Source organism: Carcharodon carcharias, chromosome 3 (assembly GCF_017639515.1).
Source record: "Carcharodon carcharias isolate sCarCar2 chromosome 3, sCarCar2.pri, whole genome shotgun sequence".
NCBI lineage: Eukaryota > Metazoa > Chordata > Chondrichthyes > Lamniformes > Lamnidae > Carcharodon > Carcharodon carcharias.
Genome location: NC_054469.1, coordinates 144,410,857 through 144,423,542, shown reverse-complemented (window position 1 = coordinate 144,423,542; position 12,686 = coordinate 144,410,857). Strand labels below are relative to the sequence as shown.

At 42.3% G+C, this 12,686-nt stretch overlaps 1 protein-coding gene across 1 annotated transcript in view; it reads right to left on the bottom strand.

Moving 5' to 3' along the window:
- Positions 1-344: 344 nt before the first annotated feature.
- Positions 345-12,686, bottom strand: part of pde11al (phosphodiesterase 11a, like) — a 310,662-nt gene continuing 298,320 nt past the window's right edge. Inside the window, exon 20 of the mRNA XM_041183991.1 lies at positions 345-497. Coding sequence (XP_041039925.1) covers positions 345-497 — 153 coding nt within the window. The remainder of the gene's footprint in view (positions 498-12,686) is intronic.

Here is a 12,686-nt window from a genome sequence, read left to right as displayed (position 1 = left end):
TTACTGGATGCTCTTAGGTATCAAACATAGCACTGCATGATGGGATCTATGTGAAATGGTCCATAGCTGGTGTTTGTGTTTATTTTGTCGTTGAATATTTGCAGTGCTGATCTCCATTCGATACCCAAATTCTGAGCTGAGGGAAAAATGATTTTACACCTTTTCTTCAGTGTCTGCACAGATGGGATTTATGGTAATGCCGCTGAAGGTTCATTCTGTGGCCAAAGTAATATTGATGATTCTCAGTATTTGCATCATTGTCATTAACATTCCATCTGCCAGAGGGCCAAACCACGTAATGTAGTGTAAGGTCAGGCCAGAAACATGTTAAGGTCTGAATTGCACTAGTTGATTGCTTCAATCTTCAATGTGCAATTAGCAGCATCTGCAGCACTGTGGGACTGACGATACATTGTGTAAAGCTCCTCCCATTTCGTCCTGTTTGCGTTGATTCCATTCACCAAGGTCTGAACCCTTCCATTCAGCTTAGCCAATGCCTGAAATGTGAACGGCAGATAAAAAAGGATAAGTGGATCAGGGAGCTGCCCATAACACAGCTCACCAAGGAGCAAAGCTATCTCTGTAAGGTGTGAGTGAAACAACGTTATTTGGAGCAACAATAAAATAATGCAATAAGCTAAATCCACATGCTTTATTTCTGATTTCCAACTATGTTACTTTATGTAAACTAAATTAGGTTGCTCCATCCATAAAGTATGTATACCCAGAATTATTTGATCCACGCCCTTTGGTGTCTATTGTATCCTTTTCCAAACCTTTCTACATGCTTTCAACCTCCCATCAAAGAAAATCTATTCAAACCTCAGATTTAACTATTCTTTTATTTCAATTCAGAAAGGAACATAATTCAAACCATTCTGAAGGATTATCATTGTAAAAGAAAGAAAAGCATTACGAAACCTAATGGATCCTTCCCCCACCTGCCAACCTAGGGACAAATCAGACAGAGTTCAATCCTGGCAAGGTCTTGTGCCTAGAAACAGAGGCAGTTATGTAACCAGTGCTGCAGGCCTCAGCAACCAGTGATGGTGATGGCTGCCACCATTTGAAGGCATTTGTTTTTGAAATGTAATGTGGACCCTTTTAATCAAAAGGGCACTTACCTTCCAGGACCTTGCTGCCTACCCCTCTCAGCTCATAGGGCGAGTTTCTTCTTGGTGCACCTTCTAAAAGGGTTAGGTCCAGTGATGGGAAAGAAAAAATAGGCAGGAGGTGTTGTGGCACCAACACCATCTCAACTAAATCCAAATGCAGCAATCTGCTCCCTTGGGACACATCCTGGAAATCTCCAGGCAACATGCAGGGGCACAAGGTGAGATCAAGGTCATGAATATCTGTCCTTTCCCCTTTGCCTTGTGCTGGGAACTAAGCATTTGGTGGGCGCAGAATGATGGATAATTAGCCCCTGTGTTGCAGATGAGCATTTTGTTTGATGTAGCATCCATGGGAAAGAGCCAGGGTACATTATTAAATTAAAACAATTGACCAAACAGGAAACAGGGGCCCTGAAAATCCACGACTCACTTAGTCCAGCACTTATGTTGGTTTGGGCCCGCTGGTTACATCTGCCTGACTCCACAAAACGGTGCTGAAGTCATGGTGGGAGTGTGCCACAAGGATTACAGATTTTTAGGCCCAGGATTGAATTGGCATACCTTGTAAAAATTGGAATCCTGAGAAATCATGGACCATGAACCTGGCAGTTATACTGGAATCACACTGGTTAGTGCTCTACGCTGCTGACCTTGCCAGTACTTTCAGGAACACCACATCAGCATGGGGCTGGTGAACACCCAAACTCCCACAGATTGTCTTTCTATCTAAGTATATCTAATATATTCATATCTTTTATCCCAATGCATATATATTTTCAAAATATATTGGGCAGTCATCCTAGGCAACACATCACTCGCTCTGTACAGAACTGGCTGGTTCTTTTATTCCAGTGATTTTAATGGGCAAGCAATCCATGCTTCTGGCTTACTGCATGGGATGGGAAGTTGAGGAATCATGGCATGAGAAAAACTATTTGGTCCTTCAAGCTTAGCTCTTCTATAGACTACACATCATTCACTCTACCATGAATTTTACACAACCAAACTCTTGGAAGATTCCTACAAAATTGCTCCCTGAACCTGATAAGTAAATCAAGTAAAATTCCACAAAGCCTATATTTTACATTGTGCATCCTAGACATTCCTCTGTGGTTCCAGGCGCTCTTGAACCATCATGCTCCATACAGTTTACCATTTTTGAAAAATTGTTGTTCTTCTGAGTTGAATGAGTGGGTCCAGAAGATAGGTTATGTTTGTGCTCTATGTTCAAACTTAACAACAGTTTAATCATACACCCCATCCCCGTTCTATCTGCAAGGGATTGCTGAAAACTTCTGCTAAGGTTAACTGAGCATTGCACATTTGAAATTAAAATTTAAAAATGACAGTGAAAGCCTGGACACAATTCAAATGTCTGTTTAGTGAGCAGAGCAAATGAACAAACTATAGAAAAACTATTAAACTTTACATGTTAAGCAATAAAGCTGACCAGCTGCCTTTCCAGCAGTCTTGTAAAGCTCACAGGTGTCATTTCCAATTAATGGAGATTTTTCTTTTAAATGGAGGTTGTGCATATTTTCTTCGTCTTCACAATTTATCCAATGCTGTCAATGAAACAACTGCCTGCGTGAATACTAAGCAGGTGTCTTGTGATGCACAGAAGTGTTGTTTAAGATTACTGAGATGGGAATTTGGAATGCTAGATATAATTTCCTGTCATTGCTTTCACCAGAGACATCATCAGGCACCTTGTAAGTGCATGAATGACAGGTTTATCATGAGACACAGGGTTGTAACAGCTATGATAATCTGTTAAATCTTTCTGCAAGGTCTTTGAACACCTCATTCTGCAACATAGTCAATGAATTTTCTATAAGCCTACTTGTCAAGGCCATTTCCACATATGCCATATGCCAACAACATGCATTTTATGACACGCAATAACAAGGTCATATGAATTTTCCTTGTTTGCTAAATAAAATAAATACATTTAAGCAACAGCCCTCAAGGGATCAAATATAATAATAGTAAAAGAGAAGCTTCATTTCAAGCTAGGCAGAAACTCTGAAATACTATTTTTCTTTCTTTCTATTTTCCTTCCATCTTGTTTTCAAAGATTAATTTTAAGCAAATATAATTCTGTAATTCATTTTACCCTCAGTGTAAATAGATTGGATTCAATAACAAAGAATTGGCACACAGTAGAAATTTTGGCCTTGTTATTAATTCTTTCTATGATGGATGGGAGGGTGTCAGAGAGCTAATTGTGGGGAATGAGTCCCCAACATGCCATACATGTGACCACTACCTTTTTCAAAGTGGCGAATATTGAGGCTTCCGAGTGTCCTGCCATGCAGGGATAGGTAATTTAATTAACATATTTAAATTGAGCTCCGACTGTTCAACTGGAGCCCAAATAAGATTTACTGCTGCTGCATGGGTTTCCTACATGTCACGAAATCTGTAAATGAAAGGGAGGCAGAAATTGTCAGCTCCTCAATTTACGCTCCTCTTTTAGCACTCCATGTGAGCCAGGAACAGCAGGAATGCTTCCCCTGGCACTACTTAAAGTTAACTGCATTGTTTCTATTGGATACTATTCGTCTGTTAATGCATGGTTAATTTTATGTTGATTTTTGATTTAACTGTTATAGTAAAGTTTAAAAAATGAAATGCTGTCCATCCGTTCCTTTCATTGGGGTCATTTGGGATTCCTTTCTTTTCAGGTTGTTGGCCCCTGAAGGAAGCCTTCAATCTCTCTAATACTGATCAAAGGCCTCGCTAATCTTTGGATTCCTATAGACTGCCTCGAAGGGTCCCCAGCTATGGTCTCCAGTTGCTGCTGTTTCCTTCTGCCCACCAGCCAGGCTATCTGTTTGGCTGTGTGGGAAACAGAATTAAAAATGTTGATGAAGTCCACCATTAACTTCAGCAGAACCTGCGCGGCCCGAGCCTTGCTAGGTTTTTTGGTAATGTTCAGCTTGTCCCTCACTCCCAATGGTCCTAATATTGACAGCGAATGTTCATATCATCATGAGTTATGACCTTCAGGAATGGGAAGGAAACCATTTGGAACTAGGAGTGAACAAGGTACCTGGTCTCACAATTTAATACATTGCAAAGAAAAGAATTTCATGATATGCTTACAATAGCTGCATAAAGTTAAGTAGATAGCTGCTGATTTCACTTCCATATAAAACTATTAAATGAGTGAAATATTACAACCAATTTGTTTTATATAATGAAGTTTATCTCTTGAAATGTGTTGGTAAATGATCAATGCAAGACTTTAAACAATTCAACTCTTGAAAATCTGTACGGTATTAGTGGTGCAAATTGGTGTCACCTTGTCAGAATTTAAAACAACTAAGCAAGGTAATAAAATTCATAATTATTTCAGTATGTCTTATTCATTTATGCTTAGCAACTGCCAGAATTTATTGATTAAACAAATAAAAAGTCGATCACAATCCACCACCTTACCCTTCAGCTCCTCCACCACCAACACTCAGTATTAAAAATGTTAATGAAGTCCACCATTAACTTCGGCAGAACCTGCGCAGCCTGAGCCTTGCTAGGTTTTTTGGTCATTTTCAGCTTGTCCCGAGAGCAGTGGCAGCAGTGTGTACCATCTACAACATGCACTCCAGCAACTCACCAAGACTACTTTGACAGCATTTTCCAAACTCATGACTTCTACCACTTAGAAGGACAAGGGCAACAGATGCATGGGAACACCACCACCTGCAAATTCCCCTTCAAGTCACACACTACCCTGACTTATATCGCCGTTCCTTCACTGTCACTGGGTCAAAAACCTGGAACTCCCTTCCTAACAGCATTGTGGGTGTATCTATATCACATAGACTACAGTGGTTGAAGGCAGCTCAACACCACTTTCTCAAGGGCAATTAGGGATGGACAACAAATGCTGGCCTTGCCAGCGACGTGGACATCCATGAAAGAATAGATACATTTTAAAAAGAGGCATTTGGAACTTAAAATTCGAGAATTTAGAAATAAGGACAAAACTTTATTTTTGACTTTTTTTACATTAGTATAATGCTGAGCACTCTCTGATGGGACATGGGGCAGAATTTTGACCTTGATGGGAGGCGGGCAGGCAGCCGATCGCCATCATCAAAACGGGCTCTGCCACCATTTTAAGTGGGCGGGCCAATTAAGGCCCACCCAGCGGGCTGCCCGACAGGAAGCGCTATGTGCTTCCTGCACGGGGTGGGGGGGGAGGGATTCCCCAACTGTCAGAGTGCGGTCTTTTGCGCACGTGTGCGAAAGGGTGCACATCTCCCTGAGACTAAGTGCTGTCTCAGGGAGATCACTGACAGTGTTTTAAATACCAAAAATAGAATAATAAAAAAATTATTAGCATGTTCTCCTCGTGTGACAATGTCACACGAGATGGGACATGTTAATAAAAACGACATAAACTTTATTAAACTTTATAAAAACAGACATGAAACCTCATCCCGCCGGTGGATGAGGTTTCATGATTTTTCAGAAGCCCGCTGGGGTTCCTGGCCTGCCCGCCAACCTTAAGGTTGGATGGGCATGGCCTTTAATTGCCTTAATGATCCTGTCAATGGTCTCAATTGGCCATTGACAGGTCGGCGGGCCCGCAGCTGATCTCACTGTGCCCCCACCTTCCTGAACCACCCTCGTCATCCCGCATCATTTTCGTGTCGGCGAGCGGGCCCCACCCCCAATTCGCCAACGGAAAAATTCAGGCCATGGGGTGGAATTTAATCCAACTCATTGAAGCAGGAACCATGGCAGCCAGGCCCACTTAATCGCATGAGAGGCTCCATGTCAATCTCCCACCGGCGGAGTAGCCTCCCCTGATTAAGTCGGATGGCAAAAGGGTTCGATGCAGTATTTCCAGCTGCTGTTGGTGGGTTTTCAATTGGAATCATTGATGGGCCAATTGACAACTATTATCAATCATTATTAATTCATTGGTGGCTTGGAGATTAAATGGGATCCTCATGGTTTTCCTGCGTTTCCCGAAGGCTACCCAGCAAACCCTATCAGGTTTACCAGTGGTCTTCCGAGGAGTCCCTCATATCAGGCGCTCTGTGGGGTGGGTAGCGGGTGAGTGGAATGCTGAATGTCACCCCTCCTGCCCTTGCCTCTGACCTCCACCTGGTCCCCTCTCCTGTGAACCCACCCCATAATCCTCATTCTGCCCTCACTCATGTTTGGTCTGGGCTCCCTTGTTGATCCTGGGAATCTGATGGGTGCATTGCCAGCAGCTGCCTCTGCTCCCGGTGGTGCTGACAGCAATGAAGAAATGCCAACCTTTGATTAGCTGGCAGCTGTCAGTATGCAGGACTTCCATCGTCGAACCAATGGTTCTGCCCATGGTCTTAGATATAATGATAAATCTCTCCAACAAACTATAAAAGCCTCACAGCTTGCAATTTGATTGTGATTTGATTTGTAAAATCCGAATCTGAAATTCAAAACAAAACTCCGAGGATGGGACAAGACATTGGAGCAAAAGGATGACTGCATCGCGGACCAATGGCTTGTGGATAACCAGGTTGAATGACCACTCAGCCACACAGTGAATCAGCAAATGAATGCAGGTGCTCCTCAGCAAGGCAGATTCCTGTCTCAGTTGGCATCATGGGGTCACTTCTATGCACGTTGCTCCCAACTGGGAACAACCCTTGAAAAGAGTACATCTGGGAAATCATGGAACCAAGGTTCCCAACTTCCTGTAATGCTAGATCCAATGACCCCCTCCATTTTCATCCTAAGCCCTCCAACCTGAATGTGATCAGAGTTAGATTCACTGGGCTAAACTGTACGGAGGTGGCAAATTGCTCGCCCCATTTTTTAACTGTTGCATCCATTGTTGCTAAGACTACTTTTGTCTGTAGGACTGACAAGACTGTCACCTTCCCTTTGTTACTTCAGTGATCAAGTTTTCATTTTCTCTCCACATCCAAAATTCCACATTCACCATTTGTGATCTTTAGTGGAGACAAAACTTTGTGGATCTCTCTTGTGCCAAATCCTGAACAATATCACCCCAACCTTTCCCAGCTTTACTCACTCATTATGCTACAGTAAGTCAACTTCACCTTTGCTTTTAGATCCCTCCACCCACTCCCTCCCAACTCCCCACCAATTCCCACTTCAGAAATCCTCTCCAGCTTCGCTTGGTCCTCTGAGTTCAGATTGTTCGTTGCAGCCCTCTGTTCCTTTGGCCATCTTGTTCCTTCAACCATTCCCCATGCCATCTTTTTCTAAATAATTTTTCCTTGCTATTAGTTTCCTTGATAGTGTCCATTCCCTCTTTTCTCCTTTGTTTGTTGCTCAATGCCCTCCCACGAGGAAAGGATTCTAGGATGTTCTTTTGCATGAGGAATGTTATATAAAGAAAGTTGTTGCTGCATCTTACATGCAGCATAAAAATATGAAACTATTTCAACAATAACTTTAAAGAATAGAAAATAGAAGTAATAATTTTGTGGGTATGTTCCACATATGGTTCACCACACACTGCCCCCTCACCCTCCAAGGAGTACTTTAGCCGATAAGATTAAAGTCTGCTATGCTTCAGATGCTATGCTAATACCACCATCCCCCTCCCTAAAGGAACGCCACAAATCAGATGTGCAATTGCTGCACATTGCATAAAGAATATGATCTGAAATGTGCATAGTTCGGGCATTTTTATCATAAAATTGCAAAACTTGACAATTTTGCCAAGACATAACATAAGTTTGTTGATTGAGCTGGATACTAACATGGGGAAATAAATAAATTGAGGTTGAGATGCAGAAACAGAGACATTGAGAAATATAAATACAGAAAGATAAATATACAGATATAGAGATATACATCATAGACAGAAAATAAATGTACAAAAGGAGAAACAGAGATAATATAAAAATATAAAAAGATGGATAGGGATTTTAGCATTTTGTTTTTCTGCTTTAGGTCTTTCTCACTTTTGCATTGATACATCAATTGTTTATTCATTTTCCTTCACTCTTCTGCTGATTTCTTATTTTTCATACTCTTCATTTTATTTCCTTGCAGTGTCTGTTTACTTTTCTTTCTCTCTGTATCCTTACTTTATGTCTTGTCTTTCTCTTCACTCTCACACACTAGATCAATCACTGAATACATACTTCGTTATGCATTCATTTTCAAATTGATATCACCATCTCAGATAGCTGAAGAATATGTAGAAATAAACATACACATTATATTCCTTCTGTTTGTGTAAATTTGGTTCACGACAGATTTATAGATAACCTACATCTCAAACAAGATCATCATTATGAATCTTTGTTGACAGCTTCTCTTATATTTGAAAGCATTTAAAGACAGGATAGTGTACAGGAGACTGACTAATTAACACAGTACAAGGTGCCATGTTATCTATATATCCACATAAAAATCTTCACCTAATTTTTTTCTTACAGAAGTACAAGGATATGTATTTATAGGTGAACAAAGTCTAAGGTCATGGAATTATTTTGAGCATTAACTTTAGGCAAATTAAAAAAAAAAATTCTATTCAAATAAATTTGAATCCAAATCAGTTAAACACAAGTTTTTTTGTAACTTCTGCTGCAGCCATGTATTAACTAAAATGTGTTATAGTTGAAGTAGAAATCAAAACAGAACATTCCGAATTCTCTCATTTGTTCTCTCCATAAAATATAATACTGTTTTACTGCATCTGATCCAGAATAGTAAGATTATAAAAATCCCATTCATTTCTAAAATGTCATTAGGAAAGCACTAAGAAGTGCAGTATACCACTGCTCCTCCAACCCCTATAGCTATATTAAAAAAATACATTCTTAGCATATCTAGAGGTACGATGGAGAATTGCTGAAATTGAGAAGGATGTCATTTTTTTCCTGAACTGTAGCTTCATTATACAGCTTCCTGAGTCCAGAATTTTAATCATTATCAATCACACTTATTACAGCAGAATTGTCATATCACTACTGCGCTGTACTAAAATCTAAAGCACAGCAGTATTCTGTGCAATTTCAGTCTTTATTGCATGAGATTTACAAAAAAAGGAATTAATAAGTAAAACTCAGCTTGCTATTGCTTGTCCCTCTGGCTGTGAGTGAAGGTATAAGTTTTATTTATATCAGAAAAATGACAACTAAAAACCAAAGTGAAGCAGTGCATAGAAATCTAGCTCTTCCCTCAAAGTCGAGTTGCTATTAGATTTCCTTTTGCTCATTTACTTTAGCTCATACAATTCATACTTTTATCTATTGGTACGCTTTTGTAACTTTTATAATTTGGATTTCTTTGCCATAGTGTGATGACAATATGAAAATTATTATAAAATTTAAATTATATATTATAATTAGAAAATCATTCTGAATGTTTTCAACCATAGAGACCAGAATGGCCATAGTTTGGATCCAAGCCTGTGCTAAATTTACTAATCTCAGTAAAGGATAACATTAGAGCCATGCAACTGATTAAAAAAGGGGAAAGAAGGCCAAAAAATCAATGTAGCAGATTTTCACCTAGACAAAGTGTAGTGAAGAACACTGGATGGAGAGGAACAAACATCCATTCAATCAAATAAACAAGAAAATCATTTGGGCTCTGCAATAGGCATGTGACCCTCCCTGTCCAATATTCCTCATATGTGGCACTCAGGTGATCCCATACAACCAAGTACAAGAACTGGAAAATCTGCTTCAATTTTATTGTAATACCAATATTGTTTTCAGGCCGATTACCTCATCAAAGCCCAATAATCAATTTCTCCACTGAAACTTCTCCCAGGCAAAGTAAGAACGTTTCGAATGGGTGCAATGATGAAACTGACCCTGAATATTTTACAGTATTTGTTTAAGGGGAAAATGTTGATGCTATCACTTATCTATCTTTCCTTTCTAGCAGACCCCATTGGAACACAGTAATGGACTTAAGGGGCCTAATGGTTTATCAAGGGCTGCTGTAAGAACAATTGACAGGCTCAGTTGTCAAGCTATAAGGTTGTCTTCGGGTTTTTCTTTGCTCTATTATCTGGCAGTACTGCACTTCTAGGCAAATTATACATTTGTTGAGAACAGAGCCACAGTCATATATAGAGAGAGGTAAACCAAATCAGTGCCCTCCCTCTTCCCAATGCCTGGTCCCTCAATCGGGCACTGGGTGCCTGTGATTGAGGAACACCCCCATGAAGCCGCAGGTAAACCCGACAGGGTTTGCTGGGTGGCCTTTGGGATCCATGGGAGAGTAGTGAGAGTCCCATCTAATCCCTGAGCCATCACTAAATTCCAGTGGGCTCAGGTATAATTCGGCCAATTGCCTTCCTACCACCTGAGGATAGGATTCCTGTGTTGGGACCTTCCTGCCTACAACTTAATTGGGGAAGGTTTTCCCGATGTTAGGAATCCAACATGGATACTCCCACCTCTCTAAGCACCTCTGCCACTGTGCCTGCTTTGGTGAATGCTACTAAATTCAGCTCAATGAGTCACATTGGTATATGGGTTGATGATGTCGTTCTACAAGTGCAATGGGCAATGGAGGCTTTGAAGTGGAATAGGATTAGACACCAGTCGCTTTTCCAGTTTGCATGGTGTTATACCTGGCAAGACCATGGGGGGAATTTTCCATGCCCGCTGGCGTCGACAGTCATTTTTCCAGTTTGCATAGTGTTATACCTGGCAAGACCATGGGCAGAATTTTCCGTGCCCGCTGGAGTCGGGCGTGTTTAGCAGTGTAAGCGGATAATATGGCGAGAAGGTCAAAAATTGGTTTCACGACGCCGTGAAACTAGTTTGCAATCGGCCACTCTACCAGTCAATGGTGGGCCACAATTCCCACTGTTGGATGCCGTGAAATTCATTATAATACATCTGTATATCATTATAAGCCCAGCTCGCTGGAATTAGCCACCCGCGCTGGATCATCCGAGCACCATCAAACTAATGTGTTTCACACCTGCACTTAAGCGATGTGCATCTGGCAATTTGCACTTCGCTTGGGACTTTGAGGCTTGTTTGCCTACCTTGCTTCGGTCAAGTCATCAGCACCAGGCTTCGCAGGCAGCACTGCATCACTTTTAGGGGGGCTATGGGCCAGTCTCTACCTACCAGGTCAGCCACAAGGCGGGGATGCCTTTTTAATAGCTGCAGGGCTCAGGCTTGCTTGGGCAAGGGGGAGAAGTGGCTACTTAAGGCAAGGGAAAAGGCTGTAGGGTGAGGGCTGTACTGGGGAAGGAGGGTATCTCAGGGTGTGTGTGTGAGGGCACAAATTGATCTGTGCAAGTGGCCTGAAGATGGTGAGGGCTGAGGAAGCAGTCTTCAGTGGAGATCAGGCCAGATGGAGATATGAGGGTGTGTGAGAGAGAATGAGTGGTGATATCCCATCAGCTGGCAGTGAGTGAGATGCCAGTGAATGTCTGATGGGCCTGAGTGTGAGAATTTAGACTGATGAGATGGTTGCCTTACCCTGGCGGCAAGGATGAGATCATTCATCCTCTATCTGCATTGAATGGCCAACCTCTTCTTTGCAGCATTGCCTACCAAGCTGCAATGGCAATGTTGCTGCCCCTCCTGCAGCCAGACTGGGGGTACAGTACATCATGACGGGCTTCCATGGCATCCAAAAGGTGCTCAAAGGGTACATCATTAAAACTGGGGGCTGCCTTCTTGCCTTTCGGGGCCACGTCTTCTTTGCAGCAGTCCTGGGCTGGAAGCACTGAGAGGTGTGCATGCGACTGCGCTTTAAATATGGTGCCTGGCGTTTTGGTGATGGCATGGTAGGTGAATCGGATCCTGCCGCCATCGAAACAGTGTGTTTCCCAGAAATGCACGATTAATGAAGTGGAATTGGGATGATATGGCATGAAAGGCCGTCATTGCGGCTGACAGGTAAAATGTCTTTTATCATGCCCTCTACAGCACTTAGTGCAAATCTCTGATGATTCCACCCCATATTCTACAGTAGGTCGTGGACTCATCCTACAGTGCTCAGTATTGCTTTGAATCACTCCACACAAGGGTTCCCAAACATGTCAAAATGATAGAAAATTCCTGGAGTCAGGGATTCCTCCCAAGAATGCTGCCTCTAGAAGCCCAGGAGTTCAAAGATTTAACTTTCCAGCAACAGTGCATCGCCCACTCCCTCCCTCTGTGAGATCACCACCTCATCACCACACGAGCAAATTCATCAAGTGGTGGGGGGTGGGGGGTGAGGAGTGCAGCTGAAGAGTTGGGAATTGTGATAGCTTAGAAATAGTGGGTGTCAGCTCTCAGGCAGAGGTTCTTAGCAATCGGCAATCAGGGGTGGTAGAAATTGGGGGCAAGAGGTCTGAAAGGGTGGGCTGAATTGTGTACTCTCTGAAATCAGGGGTATCAAGACTGGGGAGAAGAGAGAGAAGCCGCAGAGTGGGGGCTTCGGGTGGAAGATTTGGAACCATGGAATCATGGAGGAATGAGGAATGGGGTCTCGGGGAGAGAGCACTTGGGGAGCCAATGGGATGTTAGGGGATGGGAGGTTGGGGGAGATAAATGGACTAGGGTTTGGTGCTCAAGTCGGGGGGGAAATGGGCTGGGGTGCATGGGGGGGGAACCAACATTT